This window comes from Mizuhopecten yessoensis, unplaced genomic scaffold (genome assembly GCF_002113885.1).
Source record: "Mizuhopecten yessoensis strain PY_sf001 unplaced genomic scaffold, ASM211388v2 scaffold9973, whole genome shotgun sequence".
Lineage (NCBI taxonomy): Eukaryota > Metazoa > Mollusca > Bivalvia > Pectinida > Pectinidae > Mizuhopecten > Mizuhopecten yessoensis.
The window spans coordinates 73,404-95,239 of record NW_018408315.1 but is presented as its reverse complement, the minus strand read 5'-3'; the positions used below and the strand labels follow the sequence as shown (position 1 = coordinate 95,239).

The 21,836-nt window shown below is 33.5% G+C and overlaps 1 protein-coding gene across 1 annotated transcript in view; it reads right to left on the bottom strand.

The window, feature by feature from the left end:
• Positions 1 to 229: 229 nt before the first annotated feature.
• LOC110459129 (receptor-type tyrosine-protein phosphatase T-like) overlaps positions 230 to 21,836 on the bottom strand; it is a 53,309-nt gene continuing 31,702 nt past the window's right edge. Inside the window, exons 3-30 of the mRNA XM_021511230.1 lie at positions 20,732 to 20,935; positions 17,738 to 17,980; positions 17,361 to 17,459; positions 16,688 to 16,783; positions 15,928 to 16,023; positions 14,916 to 15,011; positions 13,546 to 13,635; positions 12,820 to 12,915; positions 11,174 to 11,263; positions 10,705 to 10,833; positions 10,107 to 10,218; positions 9,174 to 9,265; positions 8,859 to 9,058; positions 8,025 to 8,112; positions 7,607 to 7,683; positions 7,077 to 7,113; positions 6,807 to 6,904; positions 6,433 to 6,561; positions 5,876 to 6,021; positions 5,414 to 5,549; positions 4,973 to 5,119; positions 3,768 to 3,867; positions 3,448 to 3,521; positions 3,081 to 3,206; positions 2,706 to 2,822; positions 2,146 to 2,303; positions 1,514 to 1,649; positions 230 to 1,144 (exon numbers count right to left, since the gene is read on the bottom strand). Coding sequence (XP_021366905.1) covers positions 1,076 to 1,144; positions 1,514 to 1,649; positions 2,146 to 2,303; positions 2,706 to 2,822; positions 3,081 to 3,206; positions 3,448 to 3,521; positions 3,768 to 3,867; positions 4,973 to 5,119; positions 5,414 to 5,549; positions 5,876 to 6,021; positions 6,433 to 6,561; positions 6,807 to 6,904; positions 7,077 to 7,113; positions 7,607 to 7,683; positions 8,025 to 8,112; positions 8,859 to 9,058; positions 9,174 to 9,265; positions 10,107 to 10,218; positions 10,705 to 10,833; positions 11,174 to 11,263; positions 12,820 to 12,915; positions 13,546 to 13,635; positions 14,916 to 15,011; positions 15,928 to 16,023; positions 16,688 to 16,783; positions 17,361 to 17,459; positions 17,738 to 17,980; positions 20,732 to 20,935 — 3,281 coding nt within the window. The 3' untranslated portion in view covers positions 230 to 1,075. The remainder of the gene's footprint in view (positions 1,145 to 1,513; positions 1,650 to 2,145; positions 2,304 to 2,705; positions 2,823 to 3,080; positions 3,207 to 3,447; positions 3,522 to 3,767; positions 3,868 to 4,972; positions 5,120 to 5,413; positions 5,550 to 5,875; positions 6,022 to 6,432; positions 6,562 to 6,806; positions 6,905 to 7,076; positions 7,114 to 7,606; positions 7,684 to 8,024; positions 8,113 to 8,858; positions 9,059 to 9,173; positions 9,266 to 10,106; positions 10,219 to 10,704; positions 10,834 to 11,173; positions 11,264 to 12,819; positions 12,916 to 13,545; positions 13,636 to 14,915; positions 15,012 to 15,927; positions 16,024 to 16,687; positions 16,784 to 17,360; positions 17,460 to 17,737; positions 17,981 to 20,731; positions 20,936 to 21,836) is intronic.

Sequence of the window (21,836 nt, the reverse complement as noted above, 5' to 3'; positions counted from 1 at the left end):
ACATCTGTATGAAGCATGCCATTTATCTCACCTATTGCCGTATCATTTGTATCTTTTTAATTATGAAATTTTAGAAAAGGTGCTTCTTTACCTCGCCTTATGAGTAAAATTATTTCATATTTACGCCTATCTAATATATGATAACTCATGACATGAAATGGGAATTTGTTTCAGAACGTTTTCATATTTGAACGAGGTTCCTTATCCCATGTATAACATTAAGACAATAAATGCGTGAAGTATTTTATTAAGTATGTGCAAATATAAAATATAAACAATAATAATAGTTTAGGAGTGATGGAAGTAATAACGAGTAGTGGATATATCTCATTAGGTCATGCATTCTTTAAGGACTATCGTGTGTAATATTCTCTGTACTATCTGGCATGGCATTACAATATTGTGTAACAGCATATTTGCGATTGATAAAAGCAAATCATGTATTAGGCATTAACATCAATTATCCAATTTACTTGTGATTCACATTAACGTATGCATATGAAAAGCAATTGCTGCAACTTCCAAGACAGGTACAAAATAAATTGATAAATGTCTTGTGTTTAAGGATCAGGGAAAACGTAAGAATACGTCACCGAACCAATAACACAGGTCGTCAACTGTATCAGTTGCATGTAGATGTAGAGAGATCAACTTCAACAACTATGTGTACTAGGTTTTACCTCTCTCTGAACTGTGCAGCATGTACACATTAAATACTATAAATCTCCTTGATTATCATGTAGCAGCCCTACTGGTCCTGGAACTTTGTCTATGTAAGTCTTTAACACGTGTTAATAGTACTGGTTTACTCCTACAGTTTTAATCCATATGCATATCAACGGAGAGGGCGTTTCTAAGTTGAGATAACTTGTGCCTAATCCTTTTTGTTGAATGACAAATAAAATATGTTTAAATCAATATCAACGGGGTTTTTCGGATACAAAAGGAATCGGGCAACAGGCAAAACCAATAAATGCACTTTCCTTTTAATTCTTGATAAGTTTGTATAACATTTACACTTCTGCGTTCCAAGTAGTCACTGATCAGTTTGTATCATACTGGTATTAGTCCTCTGTCAGTTGACATACACGTCTGTGGTGTCCAAGTACTCTTTGACCAGGTTGTAACAACACTTGTACTGGTCCTACAAATCATTTTATTAATAAATGTATTTTACTTAATGCCATCGATATCAACAATATATATATATATAATTTCAAAATAAAAATATTTCCGATAACACTTGATAGGGATTCGTGTTAATGAATTGCTCATTGTTACGAAAACATTATTCAATCATTTCAGGAAAAAACACTCCTGCATTGTCGCTGCATATAAGTAATATTTGGAGGTAGTTTGTATGCATCTATCATTGTATTTGTACATAATATATTGGTATATACAAATTGTTTGAAAAATTAAACGTTTGAAACCAGTATCTCATCAAGGGACTTATCACTAATTTGAAATACAAAATAATGTCATTCATCGAATTTACATGCTTTGTACTCACAACACTTGTGATGCATTCCGGACGTCTGACAAGAACTTGTCGAGAAATCTGAAACATATCGACTTCCTCGTCAATTTTCATCTGGTCTCTAGCATTGCTGACACAGCAGAAAAGCCCACTCTGTGTATATCCGTCCCTGAAAAATGTAAAATATTGATGAAATTTACCTTCACCGAAATATACTTAATGTTACCAAAAACGTTTATTTTATTGAAAAAAATATATTGCGTTTTTTCTGACTTTTGTATTGTAATAAGAAGTTTTTAGGAATAATGTGTATGGTAAAGTTATGACAAAGTAAATTTTGTTTCCCATCTTACAATTTTTAATGCTTACATTGACTTCTATTCGTGTTTCCTTGTATAACACGATGAACGTGTTGCCATTTATTGTTTAAGTGTATAATGTCATGTACGAGAAAACTGAGTATACATCAGTTTTTCTTATTTATATTTGTTTAATTCAAATTCACTAATGTAAATTTAGAAGAATGTTTACAGGAAAAAATGTTGAAATGGATATTAAAGAAGCAAAAAAGGTAGAGGCGAAAACGGAAAGAGCAATGCTTGTTTGAGTCAGAACAACTGTGTCATTTGGAGCAATGGACATTTTGTGTGACCGTCGCTACATACCGGCACATGACTACAGTCGTTTTCGAGTCATGTGACTTCCGTCTGCTGTCTACAAGTTCTAGAAGCTGAAGAACTGCCGATGAATCTGGCGGAACTGATACGTCTCTATCCCAACCAGTCATTCGAAACACCCGAACTTTGGTGTCAAATTTATGACTCTGGAATCATATTGTTACGTCATTAAAATAGTCATTCAAAAGACGCACTTTTAGTGAAGTTATTTAAACAGTGTCTCACTAATTAGGCATTAACAAATTAATTAAATAACATATACAAATGTCTATTTTCATCTTTTTTGGGTGCAAATATTATCAGACTGTGTTTCCGGTAACAACGATATTCAAACACATTGTTTTTATCACCTATACTCCGACAAAAATGTGCTTTCAGAATACTGATGTAATACTAACGAAGCAAATAGCGCTAACAGAGAGGTAATACCAAACATGATAAAGTTGATATGGGTGGTTTCACATGGACCTGACTATATTCATGAACACTTTAAAAAGTTATATTTTAATTATCAAATAATCTCCACAATGCTCGCTTTGAAGTCCTACCTGGTTTGAGATCGCAATATCTATCAAATCAATATGGGCCAGATTTGAAGAGCCTCCTAAATGTTTCAGTGTGAATTTTCCAATTGAGCTATCTTTTCCTTCCTTTGGCAACCATTTCTATGAAATAATCAGTTGATTTGCAAAATTACATCTCAATAATTAACATTACTTAATATAATTAAAATGTGTATTTCGATTTTTTTCAACGATGTATACTACTACATAATGTAATATTGAGAGAATATTTTTCTTTTGTTATAAAATGTAACGCAATTTTTTTTTATTTTTTTTTAATATCGATATCAGGAATATATATAGAAAGGAATGATATCATTTTGTTATACTTTCAACAAGATTTCAAGCTCGTAAACTTACGACGGGGTCTTTTTCGATGATAACAATGGTGTCACACTGGTTGTCCATTATCATTGTCAAAATATCGACGATGGTGTCATCTAGAGGACTCTGGGTAATGATGTAACCGGTTCGAGACGTGTAAGACTGATAAAGACATATGTAAGTATTTGAGTTCTCAACAGCAACAGATTCTCATGGTATATTTTAAAATAAGACGACGAATCTTTGGGTCATGCACACAATAACATATTCATGATATAATTTCTATTATCCTAATTGTTACGTGGTCTTGTATAAAAAGTCATGTTTGTTTATTATTGTTGTTCACGTCGTTAGTTGTTAAAAACACTGGCGCTTTGAAAAGGCAAGAATAACAAATATTTACAGGAACAGCCACAGCGTTGATATAATCTGTTCTGTCGGATAATGATGACGTCAGGTATGCTCTGAATTTGTCAACTGTAAACAAAATGATATACATAAATATCAATCGATAAATAATTATAAGTCAATTAAATAAATAATAAAATAGAAAATAAATAAAAAATGAAAAATAAATAAATAAAAAAAGGATAAAAATAAATAATATCAAATCCATAGATAAATAAAAAATTAATGTTATCAAATGTTTTCATGTTATAAACGTAACGTGCGACGTAGCTAAATCATTTATTGAATATTTATACAACTGTATAAACAGCTTACCTGCTAAGACTTTCGGATCCTTGTTCTTGTTGCGGTTGGCGGGAAGGAGTGCTGCTTTATAGTCGACTTTGGTATATGTTGGCTTCATAGTTTGCAACAACTAAAAACGTCAGATTTGTTTCACGTTAATTATACAATAAGATATACTGATGAAGTGGTTTCCCTGCACAACACTGTTTTCATGTAGTGTTGACGTCAATGTAAGCCTATTCAGCTTTTGGAGCATTACCTTTAGATAGAGCATTGTTTGACAGGACATACTTTTATTAACGCTGACTATATCTTATTTTTGTTATCATTGTCAGAATTGTAATTATTTAGCGGGAACTTATTAACCGTGTAATACACCAGACCATGAGAGGCAAACATACTTGCCTTTATCCGATCAACTTTTAGTTCTAATCTTGTCTATGTTTGTTGATTTTGTGGTGCGTTTTGTGTGTTTTACTTCACATTTGGCGAAGGAGGAGTAGGGACATAATTCGGGCAACACTAACAAAATAGCTGGTATATTTAAACATAAAAATACGTGTCAGTTGTTCATTTTCCAATTTAATAAATAAAAGATGTTAAGAGAGAAAAGGGTATATGTTCATATCAGTACAATTTTTTCAATATTAAAAAGTCTTTTTAAAGTAGAGAGTTTTAACACTTGTCTAATATATGTGAGCATTGAAAAGTTATCTTCCTCTAAAATTGATATTTTGCTCTGTAATAAAGATAAACATTAAAATATAACATTCTGAAATATTATTATATGATCAGAGGAAAGGGTACCACTGCATTATTTATAATTTTTGGGGAGGGTTTTATTCCGATTTTATTTACTCTCGAGTAACCTCCCCTCTATATAGAAAATGAGGCAGTACTTGGGTGGTTTTCATGCTTAGAGTTACTGTAATAACCCGGTCATAATGATGTGCTTCTGTATGGCAACATTGGTAAAGTGTAGGTTTAGCACTGTATTCTAACTCCGAATTCGACCCCAAGTGGTTTGCTAAATTAATATTTCAAAACATTTCAATTTGAAATGCTGTAGAATATATCGCAACATTTGATTTATATGGAATATGCCTTTTGAAATGGACTTAAGCAAATATTGACAGTAGTAAGAATCGTGATTATATAGTTTCACTTGTTGGACCCTTTTTCTTTAAAATGTCCGATATCTACAACTCAGATGTTTGATTAAATGAAAATGTTACCTGGTATTCCTGCCATAATTTCGTTTGGTTAACTGGGACATCATCCGACAGTCTGTTCAGTGCTGCATGGTACTCCACTCTGGGTAAAAGGGTGTCTGGCATGTCAAACGCCTCAATCAGGATGTTGTGCAGAGCAATATACTGATCCTAAATGCAACAATGGTATTGAATACAACTTCGAACCATTCGTTACTTATAAAAAAGGATTATCTGCATTTTCGTTATTTTATTTTCTTCTCAACCTTAGTTTAGTTAATTTAAATAATCGAACGATCATATTAATTGTGGTTCGATTGTATCCGAGATTAAGAGATCACCCATGATTCTGAATTTGAAAAAGCTTCTGTATATATTAGAAAAAATGTTAATTCAATGCCTTATATCAATCATTAATGTGCACAAAAATGAATTGGTAGTTTTTTTGTAATTTTTACGACTTACAATGGTTTGAACCATATTGACCCTGTCCTTCCTCATGGTTCTAATGTAACCTATGATGTCGACCATTCCAGATTCTTTGCCGTAATCCAACAAAGCATCCAGCGCAATGAACGTTCCTGTTCGCCCGATACCGGCACTGTAAGTAAAAAAATCACAGTTAGGATACTAGAACTATATAAGAAGATTATATATTGCTAAACACGCTATTGTGAATATCATTATTTAGTGATACCCGGTGCCAATCAATGTGAGTAATTGATAATTCAAGAACGATTATCCGCTAACAAAAAATTAGACGAAATTATTTTACACTTCGACCACAATGAAAGTCGACAGTGCAGATTCAAATATTTTGTAAATGGTTATAGGAAAAATGATTAGTTGTTGCAAGTTACTGTGATACAAACTAGAATTCATTTTTCAAGAAAAACCCTACGGCCAACGCAAAATAAACAAATGCACCTGCAATGGACAACCATCTTTCCTGGTAAGGAATTCTTGTAAAGCTTCACTCGGCGATTGAACACGACAAGTTCGTTGGGGTTTGGGGTTCCGTGGTCTGGCCACGTGGTGTAGTGAAACTGGTGTACTTGTCGCACTGATTTGGTCTGAAAATATCGTTAGTTTTATATAATGAAATTTGAACATGTGACGTTAACTCATTAGCTCCTTTATACTAGGATGATTGAAACGAAGGACTTTTAGACTCATTAGCTCCTTTATTCTAGGATGATTGAAACGAAGGACTTTTAGAAAGGCAGATATAAATATTATTTCTTCCTGTATTAATTGTTCTAAATTTAATTTCTTTTGCTTTGTTTTACATGATAGGGTATAATCATGGGTCTTTTTTTGTTATTCATAATAGGAAAACGTTAAATGTTGAGGTCATACATCAAATGCTCATCTAATAAACAAAAATGATAAACTGGAATTACACAATGTAATATGATTGAATGAGTGAATGTTCGAATCGTGTTCTGATAGGTCTTGGGAAGAAAACCTCGTACTAAAATTACCTTCTTTTCTGTGAGAATGATATCCCGGATGACATAGAAGGCGTAGACCCTTTCTCTGTCTAAGACGATCTCGAAATGTTTTGTAGACATCGGTTGTCCTTCGTCAGGCCAGTATTTCACACACTTTTTCTGACATTGAAATATATTTTTTAAAGCACGACTGTAGCGTGATAACAATGGATATGTGAAATCACATGTAACTAATTACTAAGCATGTCCAATATACTTTTGAAGCTTATCGTATTGCTTTGATATTAATGCGATATTAATCGTTGTTTAAAAGTAGTTTGGCTATTACCGTGTGGAAGGTTTTGATTGTAGACTATTTACAAGATTCAAAACAAATTTTGAAAGTTCATCGCCATGCTTTTTACCTTTGGTCCCTCAGACAGATTAGTAAGCATTATGATTTTGCCAGATTTCAGTTGCCAGATCATACGCCACAGATCATCTACGGTTTTGTTTGTTGGTCCTGTAAAGGTGAGATAATGTTAAAATACCTCTTTTTGTGTATTTAAACAATTCATTATTTGTAATGAAACACTTTTGTTGTATTAAGACGATGCATTTTTGGCAATGGAACACTGCTGAGCTTTGAAAATAATTCTTCAATTATTAATGTGTGGAATCATAATTCAATTTACCTTGTGTTGCTATATACTCAGCTGGTAGCGTGACACTCTGAAAAGTAAATGAACTGTACGTGTACGAACTATCACCTTATGATGTCATTTCGTAGCCCACATTTTGGATTCTTCATTTGAACAGTTACATGATTAAACATCTGCAGCCTTACACTGATGGTATCTGTATCTTTTACCATGCTAACTTATTTTACATTGGCATTGCTATAAATCAACTGTAAATGACATGTAGATACAGGTAGTATAGATTTAAAATATTACATCATGAGGTACACGATTTCCGAAATCTAAGACCCTATCTGATATATATATAAAGAAGAAGACAGAATAATACAAAGTCAGGTAGGATATCTAAAAATGCTAAGAACATTCAAAATTGAAATACTTTGCAATTTGTAATATTTCTGGTGAGACAATTATGGACATGCCGAGCAACGAACTAAGGTTTGTGTTAATGAAAATAGAAATTTCATTAAATAAATATATAAATTAATTAATAAAAAAGTATAATAGAAAATAAAATCACAAACATCGATATAGCTTGCATTAATGTAGTCCGAGTGTGGATCTTTGTCCTGTTTGTCAAGGACTACTCGTGAATGGTCATCTGTAAAATATAACAAAATGGATAATGTGACATATTTAACACCTACGATAAAGATACTAAATATTACATTACAACAAAAACATATCATAGCACGACAGCCAATATCATCCGGTCTACGTGCCATTGTTGTCCTCTACATCCTAAACTTAAAATAAGAGACGATACCTCTTACTATTGGACTCAAATGAGGGAGTCATGACCGGTAAACTCGAGAACGAGAGAAAATACGACGATTAATAACCCGTCATTATATCAATTCAATCGAATCCGGCTGGTACACAGCTGAAGTACGATAGTATAGGAACTTGTATGAAATTATGTGTGTCTGGAGTGTTACTTACATGGAAACGTGGACTTAAATCTGTTTTTTGGTTTGTTTTCGGTCATCATCCCAACTTTATGTTCATACAAGTCCGCTAATGGTAGCGACTGTACAAAGCATGCAAATGAAAATATATTACTGTTAACTGAATACAAAATGTTATATTTTATAAACTGTTGGTGTTAAATACATATCCAAATGCAAGGCAACATATGACCTACGAAGTGACTAAGACGCATACTTAGAGGTAATACACACACACACTTTAATTATAGTCATGCTATACTAAACATATCGAGATAACTACGACATCAGATAAGGACCACCTTTAATTCCAGATACATTTACACGTATATGTTCTTCACCCTAAAATCTGTCATGACAAAATTGAAGGCTCTGTACGCACTTCTTCGAGGATGATACAAGTTGAATTGTTCGAGATTTTAGCGCGCATCTAAGGAATGGCAACATAACGGTACGATTGAGTGTCTTTGAAGTCGGATGTTGCTCCTCTGTAATCTTCAACGGACAGGTATCTACATGAAACTATGATATCACTAATCACACACCTTCAATTTTGTCATGGAATAATCCATTGGTGCAGAGAACTTCATGGAGCGTAATCTCTGGAATTTCGAGGATATAATAACGACGCGTGTGATATTCTTCAACATTTTATCGATATACTCAACCTTTATAAAATGAAAACTAACTACTCGAGAACAAGGCTTATCATTATCTTACTATATTTGCAAAATATTTTTTTCTTTATTTACTAATTTTAATTAGAAAACGTGTGTGGTCATATGATGTTTAAATCAATTTAACAAAGAATTTGGTACACAATATATACCTTGTATTCATCTTCAAACGCTTTTGCTTTGTTTAACATCTTTGTTTTCACCAACGATGTCAGGTCGCTAATAGCGATACCCTCAAAACCAGAATTACAGTACACCTCTTCGTATGTGTCTGTCGTTTTGTTTACATTCCCAGAATTGACGTAAACGTTATCGAGGTTCGCTAATGGTTCTGATGTGCGTTCATCTGACTCTAAAATAAATAACAAATTGTAATGACCAAATAAAAAACCCGTTTTTTCCACCAGAAAAAGATCAACCTTAAACTTGCAGTTGAAAGAATACCTCGTCTGACATTATGATATTACCATAGCCATTGTTGAGCCGTGATGATCGAGACACCTCTTGCCTGCCGAAGTCATCAAATGGACCTTCTTTCTTCAAAGGGTTCTGTCTGCGTCTAGAATTCATAACCGGACACATTTGTTCACAAACTAGTAAATACAATAAAAACAGTATAATCCGGCTTCTTTAGTTACCAGACAACATGCCATTGTCGTAATTCAAACTAATGCAGGTTTACAGTGTAATGTACATTTATATTGTAAATGAAAGTAAACAGTATTAATGTAGGTTTACAGTGTAAATGTAATCTACTATATACATTTAGATTTGGAAAATTCTGGTTGATATTGTAATGTAAAATTAAAGTGTTAATATTTGTTTACAGTTATAAATAAAGGTTAACAGTGTAAATGTAGGTAAGTAGTGCAAGGCATACGATGTAATTAGAGTTATTTTCAAAATGAAGGCTGAGAATGTAGTGGAGGTTAGTATTGTTGACATATTTACAGTTAAAATGTAGGTTTTCAGTTTAGAGGTAAGTTATAGTAATAATGTAGTTTATAAGAGTAATGTAGATAAACAGTCTTAATTAAGGTTTTCAAAATGAAGGTTTGCAGTGTTAATGTCGGTTTTCAGTGTAAATGTAAGTTAAAACTGGAGATCAGTGTAAATATAGGTTTCAATGTAAAAGTAGGCATAAAGTGTAAACCTGTCATAGACATTAAATGATCCAATGAATTATCTGCAGTTACATGTACAAACGAAGACCAACACAAGTATAAAACTCGTTTATATGAACTCATAATTCCACACATTAACCGTTTTCCTTTTTCTGTCTATAGGACACAAGACGTGAAAACTTTCATGGATTATGTAGTATTGAAAATAATCACGATACATATGAAGTTAATTGAGTGTCGTCCTTCCATCTTTCAAGAATTAATGACAATACATACCTCCTGATTACGAATATAACGCCAATGGTTATAATAGATACCAAGAGAAGCAATCCAACAACAATGCCAACTGTCGTCCCAGTAGAATCATCCTCTGGGGGTGATTGTATGACTTCAAAGCAAAACACGGTTCTCTATTAGCTTTTCCAGAAGTCCAACACAATAATAATGCAGTAACCATTCTGCATATTAACATATTCTGGTCGTAGAATTGTATAAGCGTGATCATATCGTTATATTCGCTTCATTAAAGATAAAATCCTTTTATTCATTACGGCAAAAAAGGGTCCTATTGTTCAAAACTAGCCATGTTAAGAAAAACATTTTACACGAAACTTTCATTGTTTTATAAAAAAAAAAAAAAAATTCAAACTGAAAATACAAGCGTCAAAATATATCATCATCAGAAAAAAGTAAGGTAGTTTTACATTTTCAGACATTGCTCAAAATTGCATTTTCGAAATTTCCAATTAAGTTAATTATGCTGTGAACATCTTTGCCCTGCTGTATATTATACATGGTGATTAGATTATTCGTATTTAGTTTTATAGCTTACATGCTAGCGTATTCAAGTGTCACCTACAAAATAGCATCTTACTCATTTGACAAAATTCTCCTTCGTATCCAGGCATGCAGGTAGTTAGGCAATTTCCAGTTTCCCTCGAACACCGCTCACAATTGACACAAGCCAGACTGCAGTTTCCACCATATAAACCATCCAAGCATTCTGTTGTTATAACATGTATATTATTACTTACCTGTTGTTTTTTCGGAAAATAATTGGCGAGCTTGAGTTTTGCTAATGTATTAATACAGCAGTTGAGCTTTTATTTTAAAGTCAAAGCAATGGACATCGTCTTTATTAAAAGTCAGTGTATTAAGACAACAAACAAAATCTAAAAGGAGACTTTAAAGAAAGGGAACTACAGCATGATGCTTTTCTGAATAGCTACAATAATTATATTGGGCACTCCTCCTTTCGATCTTTAATATATTCTTTTTATAAATATTGATAATATGATGATTTCGTTTGAAAAAAATAATATGTGTTGATTACACTTAATTACCTGTACAATCACCGTCTTCCCGTTGGCAAATTTTACAGGTAGGTTCACATTCTAGTGTGCAGTCCATACCATGGTATCCATGCTGACATTCTGAGAAACGGAAATGATTTTTCTTGTAACTGTCACACGAAAATGATGTAGTTAATAAAGATTTGATAAAAAATATCAAACAATGAAACCCTCAATTCATGCATGGACGAATGGGCTCAATTAAAATATGGCATTATCTTGTCGATAATTGCTTTACGTTATATGGGTAACACAACTTTTATAAGCTTTGAAGCAATGGTGATTAAATAATGTAACGCACGTAACTATTAAAATCCACAAGTAACAAATAACCGTTTCAATAATTACCCGATTCACAATAAGAGTAACAGTTGTTAAACTTTCTCTTTAACAGTAAGCAAGAATGGTCAATTAATGTAGGTTAAAAATTAGGTTGTAAGAATTGTCTGTACACAAGCAAGTCTAACACTTTATCTTTGCGCTTAGTTATTATATTAGTGAGATAACCGACAATGTATATATCAATATAACAATGGTATGACAGTACAAAATACTTTTGCATTGAGCTGTTGTTTGGTCACATATTGTGTTTTGACAATATTCAGAACAATCCTTTTGACAGGTAATACCATGTTTGCCTGCTACACATCCTTTAAATACCAAGCATAATAACATCATCGATGCTTTCCGTTTAAATTTGATTTAAAATTGAACATGTTTTAGTAATATACTATCAAGGTAATCATCAACCAATTATAAACATCAATGTGTCTTTAGTATTTTTTTTTATCTTGGTAGATATTGATATGAGCCTGAATATCAAGTATCTTTTTGACATATACTAGTCATATACGAAGATTAAAATGGAATATGATGAATTTATTAAAATGTTATTTTCTACCCTCGGTCACAAAAGAAAAAGGTTTGAAAATCTTCAGTAGATATGGTATTCAAAGCCGTCTGTACATTGCTCTTTCTTACCTTGAATATATGAATATCACTGATAAAAAAACAGTTTACATGTGCATATTAGTCTAGTTGTTTAAAATATTTCATCTTCGCAGTTGTCAGTTTGTTATGGATATTGATTTTCCTTAAAATAAATCGTGTATTAGACACTATGTAAATTTTAACCATTGCTGGGTTATCTTTATTGAAAAATGAGTTATTTTTGTAGTAAAAACGTGGTTGGATCAAAGAATCAATGCGCTCACGCATAGCCTGAAGTATAACAAATATAAAAACAACAACGGATACATATGATTCTGAAAAATCTATTAAGTAACTTTTAACGAGAAAAACTGTTAGTGAGGGTTTAAGTGTAAAGATTATTCCCAAATAAGCCGCGTTAAATATGATAATTTTAAAATGTTTGATTTGTATTTCAGAATCGAAAAAACAGTAGAGTAAGTTTACCACTAAATGTATACATTTAGTTTTTGAAAGTTGCAATTTTCCTTTTTTCCAGGTCGTGACATTGTAAGGTATGGTTTACGAATGCAGTGATAAAAAACTGTATTGGTGTTTCTATGAGCTGATCTTAGTTTGAATGATATGAGTACAAGTATTTAATTATCGTGTTTTAAATATGATCATCACAACATTTGTATCGCAAGAAAATTAAAAGCATAACTTACCGAGACAATTGCCATCGTCCTTTGTGCACAGGTTATCTTTACATTTGTCATTACAATCCTTTTCACAATTTGTACCGTATTTACCCTGAACACATTCTAAAGAAACAACATTCAGTGAAAATTGCATAATGAATATATGGATAACATTAAAAAAGAAAGGAATTTCTTCTTCCCTTATTGGATATTCTACAGCAGTTAGATATACATTTCTAACAGACAAGAACGACATGAGGGCTATTTTTCAGTTTGCTACGACGGTGTTCATAGATAACGGGGGCGTTTTAAATTGCAATCCCACCGAAATATCATGATAGAATAGTATTTTATACCAACCGTTATCATCACTCTGACAACAGGTACAACATGCGGATAGGGAGATTAAAAGAGGCAGGGAAACAAGAGAGGAAAATGTTTTAAATATGTTCATGCAATATTTCGTACAGATATATAACCTTACGCGATTGTAATTGGTTTTCAATGTTCAAGATAAGGACGTTCACTCAAGCAGAATGCATGACGTAACGAGATGTTATTTTCGCTCGCAAACGATTACACGCAATTCGTAAATAGCTTATAGGACGTTAACACTTTATCATATTCTGAAAAATATCTAATAATTTGTTTACCAGGTGAATGTAATATAAAGTTTGCAATGAAATCATTTAGGTTAAAAGGACGATATTTGTCAACCAAATGTGAAATCATATTAAATAGAAGTGCATTTACCTGTACATTTTCCATCTACTTGCGTACATGTAACGCAGTTTCTTGGACAATCTTCAGCACAATGTATACCTTTTTTCCCACGAACACATTCTAAAACAAAACCATTGCATAATATAACCAGTCTATTTATTACACCTAAATTAGTAATATTTTAGAAAAGAATGTTTTCACTTTTTCATTACACTGTCTTTGTTTACATGCATACGGGCTGTTGACAAAAAAAATGGCAGAGGTACAATATTGGCGGAAAGCAATTAACCCATGATGACGGAATGAGGTGTAATATAATTGTTGTTGGATTTAGACGACATCGATGATATCTACATAGTATGTCTACCGTGTAGTGTTGATATATATATCAAATGTACTGTATATTGTTGATATATACACATTGTGTGTACCGTGTAGTGTTGATAAATTGATATATACATATTATGTTATCGTGTAGTGTTGGTATACGCAATTTATGTTCCTTGTAGTGATGATATATACACATGTATATCATGTAGTGTTGATTTATACAATATATGTAACGTGTAGCGATGATATATACAACATACGTATACATGGCATGTACCGTGAATGTACCGTGTAGTGTTAATATATATATATATATTATGTGTACCATGAAGTGCTGATATATATATATTATGTGTACCAGGTAGTGTTGATATTATTCAATTATAGCCTTTGACTGAGGTCGATATCTGGATTTATCAACCCGGAAAAAGATAAACTAACCGAGGACGCAGTCCAAGGTTAATATATCTTTTCTCGGGTCGAACAATCCAGGTATTGCGACCGAAGTCAATATATCTTTTCTTGGATCGATCAATCCAGGTATCGACCGAAGTTAAAAGCTACACTTGTTTTAATATTTTTAAAACAGTAATGTAAGCAATCTGAAGAAAACCACAACAAAAAAGGCGGGATGGTGCGTTCGTTTGGAGATACGTCATAATTCTATTTTTAGTCCTTCAACAAAAATCACGCTATCCAAGTCAATATCACTTTTTATCGGTGAACACGTGATGCACTTCTGGTCAATCACTTGTCGGAAATGATATCAAAAATAATAATACCTTATATGTGTACCTTGTTGTGTTGATATATATGTATTCATATAAAGTGTACCCTGTAGTGTTGATATATACATATTATGTGTACCGTGTAGCTTTGATATTACATATAATGTGTACCATGAAGTGTTGATATATATTTATAGATATAATGTGTATCGTGTAGTGTTGATGTATACAAATTGTGTTTACCGTTTGGTGTTAATACATATTGCGTGTATTTTCTAGTGTCGATACATTTACATGTTATATGAAATATGTTGTTTGGTTTAGCCAGTAAACTTTACTCACCTATACAGTTTCCACTGTCCTGTAGACATGTTTTGTCTCTACAGTTGTTTGAGCAAAACAGTTCACACACGTCACCGTACCTTCCAAAAACGCATCCTGAAAAATAACATTAGTAAAAGTACGAGATTTGGTGTCTCGGGTCTTTCTTAATAGCTAGTAGATTACTTTGAATTAAGGGAGTGAATCATGATATTTATTTTGACAACACCTCGTAATTAATATTTAGATGGTCTAATTTACAACACAATTATCTTACTAAGAAACTATTTTTAAGGATCGCTGTGGGAAACTAACACGCTTTCATAAATTGACCGTGTTGTCATGGAGAAAGTTGTTGATTGAATATACAAATATTTTCCATCAACGACTTCATAGAATTTAGTTAAAACAATTGTACAATAGGATCCATTGTACTTCTTAATCGTTTTTATTGCTTTAAGATCCCTGTTCTACTGTGGATTTTGGTATACACAGTAACATACCATTAATTTTGTTTTTGGATATATATGTAGCTGAGTTAGGCCAGGACACATGTATTCACTTGTAGATTAGTCGGTTAGAGCGACAGTATAACATCCTGAGATCAAGGGTCAAATCCCTGTCCAGCACTGCAGCATGTTTACCCTCAGAACACTGATGATGGTTATGCTTTGTTTATTTCATCTTGGTTATTTTTCCATAAAAGTCCCGGAAGGTAAAGTTTCCTTTTCAGTTATGATGTATCAAAGCTTTGGTTATGTTTTAGGGGTAAATCAGTTTACAATGCGTATAGGCACAGTTTTTTTGGAGTGGTAGACGAGGATACTTAACATTATTGCGTTTTGTTGACGTCGTGTACTTATTTTTTCATTCATTGATATACATTTTTTTATGCTTTAAGAAACTGAGAAGCCAAGTCATTATATCATAAGAGTGACATGGACACTTAATTATGTACCATGCAATTGATCTACTATTGTATTTATATACATGTAGCATCCACCTCCATCAAAGGTCGGTTGCCTATTGTTACCTTTACAATGTCCGGTGTGTTGGTAACACCTGCTGTCGTTACAATTCCCGGAGCAATCTTCATTACAGAAATCTCCATATTTTCTTGGAATGCAGTCTGAAATGACAGACATATCATTTACTAATTTATCTGTGTATATTTGTGTTTGAAATAATATAGAAAAATAGATCAATACATGAATAGGTAAATAGAATAAAATAAAACAATAAAACATGACTGTAACATCATTTTTTTCAGATTAACAAATTCGTTTCATTGATCAATCAGTTCACATGACGCAAATCATTAGTTTGTATGGATAAGTAAAACATCATAGGATTATGTCTCGCACTGACACAATTCTACAGTTTTGAAACTGATTTATTTGACACACTTTTAAAGTTCTGTAACTTGTTCATCTGACACATATATTTAGTCCTACCACTTATCGTACTATAAAAAAACATCTGATATTACGCCACTTACATAAACCAAACAAAACACTATTTATTAGTCTACTTAAAAGCATCGAACCTTCACCTACCTATAACTGATTCGCCGTTAATTGTCACATTTGCTACCTGAAATTTTCACTTCTCCGACAAAAATACAATTAATTGACCACCTTTTTAACGTTTATAAATGGTCATCTTTATTACCTAGTACGAAGGTTTCTGTGTGTTCACTCTTCACAACAGTATTGTTTTATCTCAAACACTCTCTCTTTATGAAAGGGGAAACATGGCAATATATGTCGGGTACATTGCATCAAAGTCCCTACCAGTGCATATTCCGGAGTCCTTTTCGCATATGTTGTCTTTACAGTTGGCAACGCAATCTTGCTTACATCTGTCGCCGTGTTTCCCTGGATAACAGTCTGAAACACAAATAATAAAGACATCGACACAATAACACGGAAAGTCTTTTGTTTTACTTTTCTTTAGTATTACTTTTGAAAATGAGGTCAATTTAGAAAATCTGTTAAAATAAATTTGATTTTCATTGAAGCATGACTTTTAATCACTACTATCTCTTTCATCTTCGTAGTGAAATATTTTTTGTCGATTAACGACGTATAGTCTGACAAATACATCATATCATATTTTACTTCAAGAAAGAGTCGTCCCAGGAAAATCACAAATACTAATATATAATAATAAGAATTTGTTTTCGACGACACCGATACCATATTTCAATCGGAAGAAAGTAGGCTAGACAATATGTCTATATACCTCATTGCATAAATGTCAAAATGGATACTATTATATTGAAGCTTGTGCGCTTCTCGTTTATTAATTCAATATAATTTGGTACAGTTGGTGCCTAATATTTATATCAACCAGCTTTAATACCATTTTTGTTAAAGGCTTTTCTGCTTAATATTTGCCACATTTACATAATTTTCATACATTTGCAGTCGGATTTAAAATGGGATATATTCAAGAATCACTTACAGAAACATGATGCATTAATGGCGTTGCAATTTCCTCCATAGCAATCCTCCGGACATTTCTGATTACAATCGCCTTCTCCGTACATTCCAACTGGACACCCTAAACAAAAAGAAAAGCTTATGCCGAGGGGAAGCATGTAGTCGTTTTGGAACATATTTTTTAGTGTAAAAGTTTATCATTAAGTATGCAACGGGAACTACAATGACTATTAATTTATTTACAACTTTGATACATCAACAGAATTTAAGTTTTTACATTTTTGAATAATGACTTAAGAACGTAGGACATGTGACATGTCACATTGAAGATGTACGAATTCAAAAATGGGTATGTACATATGAATTTATTTCTAATATTGAAACAATGTTCTTACTCACCTAAAACTTGAACCTCACATAGCTCTAAAACAGCCCATTGCCAATAAAAGCCATGGCGCGTTGGAGTGTTTCTATAGTTGTAAATAGTCACATACTGAGCTACATATTGACATTGATGAGATTTTACAGTTGATACTTCTTCAATTGTAGAACTTGCGTCTTCATAGCACAGCTGGCCATTGTTCAAGTCAGTAGTGTTTGACACAAATATCTGGTAACCAGCAAATCTGTTTTTAAAATTCGCTGCATAAAAACGAAACATATAGTCCATGAGTCGGTATAGCCGGTCGGTACCACCCGAGGTGAATCATTGTAATAGAGGTTTTCTAGAAGGTACGTAACCTAGAGAGAGAGAGAGGGGAAATACGTGAACGAACGTTATTGGTGATAGCTTTCAGTGCTCTATTATCCTGTTTTAATATCTTCCATTACATAACCGGTGGTACAAAATATTGGTAATACTAAGGAAAGTATCATACTTCAAATTAAAAAATTGTTAATGGTCAAAGTTTAGCACTGAAATGTCTTATCTTTTGCTGGGATCATTTAGATCTTAGTAGAAAGTGTCACAGGTGACACACATATGTCAGTGACTATATCCTGTGTGGTAAACCATACTGATTTCGGAAAGGTATTTGCTTACCGTTGTATGTGGAAAAGTAAATAACTGTTTTGGAACAAAGGTAATTAAATGGGTTTGAAGGAATCTGCTTTGAAATAAAAAAAAATCGTAAACAAAATTGAAAATTCCTAAATTTGTCAGATTATTGGAGAGTGGTTACATCAAAATACGACATTGTTGTAAATGAATTATCCTTTCCTTCAATTAATAAAGAACTAAATGACCCTTTTTTCCTGATTATTAATAAATATTTTCCATGTCATCTGACAACAGGGTACGCAAAGAAGAAGCAAGTTAGGATCTTGATTTCAAATCCTCAAGCAGGTTAAAGAGCCTTATAAGAAGACTGTAAAGTCGTCAACGAAACGAAAGACGTGAAGGGAGAGGCGCAACACTCTCTCAACCTTGTATTGTTCCTTAGTCTGGAACACCACCTGGTCCCTCATCTTCCTTTGCAAGGGAAACAAGTCCTTCGACTCCAGTTCACCTTGATCAGGGGCAAACTGCCCATCGTCAATAGTTTTACCTCCGATAAGTCAGCCATCCAGATTTTTTCTCCGTAACACGCAACATAGTGGCGGCCGGTGCAGATGACACGCACAGTGCCCTCAAACAGGTTCCTGTCATGCGCGAAGTGGGATAATGATGCACCAGAGGGCTAAGTGGTGCCTGGTTATGCAGGCCATAGCAGCACCCGAGCAGGTATATCGTTTTGGGAGGGGGAACCATCAACTTGCTGCATCACTGCTGTGAGGGCGATACCATGCCTCGCAGATTCCTCAGAGTGAAACCGCAAGGTCAAATAAAAATCCCTGAGGGCTGGAGGGGGGTCCCATGGGTTGGGAGTGACCGAACGGTTGACCAGATTGGCATGACTGAGTTTGGAGCAGGAATCCTAGCCGAAAGGGATTGCCGGGATTCTGGATCGCCAAACCACTTGCAGGCTGGTTGGGTTGGCTGGGGAAACCCTGCATGAACGCCAGATTAAACAAATAACCGGAAGAAGTAACCAGTAGAACACCGCTAGACTAATCAACCAACAAAAAGACAGAAATTGGGGGTAGGGCTTGGCTCAAAAGCTGCGCTTTGGAACATCTTAACACAGCGACCTATACGATTAACTGAATTCCAATTCCAATTAAACCAGAGTGTTATAATAGTTACAACACATATGATATTTTCGTCTGATTTAAAATACTCGAAAATGTCTGTAAGATATAAATGCCCCCACTGCCATGTGAAATTAGTTTCAGTGTTCTATAAAAAGTTACAATAACTCTGATCTTGATACCCTGAAACATGCACACACACAAGGTACTACATTTAAAGTTGATATAAATAGCAACAGTGACCTTGGCATTGACCGTGAAACACAACAATGTCCGAAGTATACTCATACTTGACCTTTGCATAAAGTTTGACCAAAATCCATGAAAGAATAAAGTTTCTAAGTGTTTAAATTGAATCAGTTGATGATTTTCTATATTTAGCAAGTGTGACATTGGCCTTGACCACCTTGGACCCCTGAAACACAACGATATCCGAAGTATATTCATACTTAACCTTTGTGTAAAGTTTGACTAAAATCTGTCAAAGAATGAACTTGCTCAGTGTTCAAATTGAATCGGGACGGGGCGGGACGCGACGTGACGTGACGGGACAGGCATTGGCAACACTATATGCCCCCCCCCCCCCCCCGCATTTTATGGCGGGTGCATAAAAATGTCACCTGCTTTAAGCATATCAGCAATGTATAAGTATTTGCCTGAAGTCGCAAACACAAAGAACTATGTTAGTTTGAACACCATGTTGATTAACGGATAAAGTAGGCTACGTGCATAATGATTTTCAAGAAAATGTATCCAATAACGAGAAAGAAAGAACCATGTAGCTTGAAACAGAATCTATTGTTTTGTATTTTGATAATATTTTGGGAAGTGTTGATATACACCTGAAAACAAACCATAAAGCTATCACCATTGAAATGCTATCACATATGTTCTGACTCGAGGGATATACAAATGAATATATATCATGATGTCAAAAAAAATAAGAATAAGTATTAAAATTGATTTGTGTTAACGGTAATATTTCATTATTTGAAATGAATGCTTCTTGCCTGCATCAAAGAGATTATGAACTTAATAGCAAAATGAAATCATGCTAGAGATACTTCTAGCAAGAAACAATATAACAAATATTTTACAAAACATTGTTTATAGAAAATTATCAAGAAATATATTTTTTGAATTCACATTTAGAATGTTTTATCTGTCCTCTTGCAAATATCAATTTATACAGCTACAAACATACCAATATATACTAAACGGATGCTTCAGCTAAAATACATAGAAGTATACACATCAACATACCCCTATAATATATTTTGATATTGTTGATTGTCATTCGCTGCCCCATGTCAACCCTCCACCAGGCAGTAAGTTGATTTTCGGCAAGTGTGTGTGCGCAGTATGTTATTTCTTGTCTTATATCACCGTCCACCGCTGCTCTCGCCGGCCATTTAGCTGCGTCTTGGTTGCTGCTTGTTGCTACACTTTTGCGAATAGAGATGTTATCTGCCAAATCAAATGAAACTTGATGCCAGCTATTACTCAATGCATTACATTGGATATGACCGTGATGTCATAAAGGGTAAAACCAGATGAGGAATACAGGTACAATCTTTGTGAACATGGAAACAATAGGAAAATAGATCAAAAACTATAAAAAGACCTCTGAAATCATTTTTTATGTATTGGTGTTTTGACTTAGTTTTGAAATAGTGGGTAGACTTGAATGATTTATACGGTATTATATTGACCTGAACTATAGTTTTTTCCGAAAAAAAATAGCCGACTCAAAGTTGACAGATAGCGGTCTACTTCTGCCAGCAACCCTCATTAATGAGAACAATGTATAATGTCAAAACGAGTGCTATATTATCACTTTTTGTAAACACAATAAACTTTCAACGACCTCAACAAAAATTATAGAAAACACGCAATGAACATTGTTTTCTTCATGTACATTGATCATTATTAGATTGAATACAATGTTCTCTCTATGTCTTCCATCATAATCAAATCAACGCTTAACACTAAACGGTTTATCTAAGGAAAGATTTCTATTCAGCCTCATATTAATATTTTTCGTGAAGACCGATATCAAAATGTCATTAGCTTATTACCATAAAACGGCAAAAAGGGACATTCTTGTCTTCCGACCAATGGTGTCACTTCCTCATTTTCCTGAGGTTTTATCTCGTAACTTACGGAGATTTGGGAAATATTGTTTAATCAGTGGTCGACCATTTTATATGGCAACCTTATACATGTATTTAAAAAATATTAAAACACAAACAAATTTTTAATTTGAATTAAAATTCGTTAAAACCAGGAAAAAAGCAATCATAAGGAGATCCTTGAAAATGAATAAGGAAATAAATACCAAAAGGTAAACATGTATTGCTTTATCGAC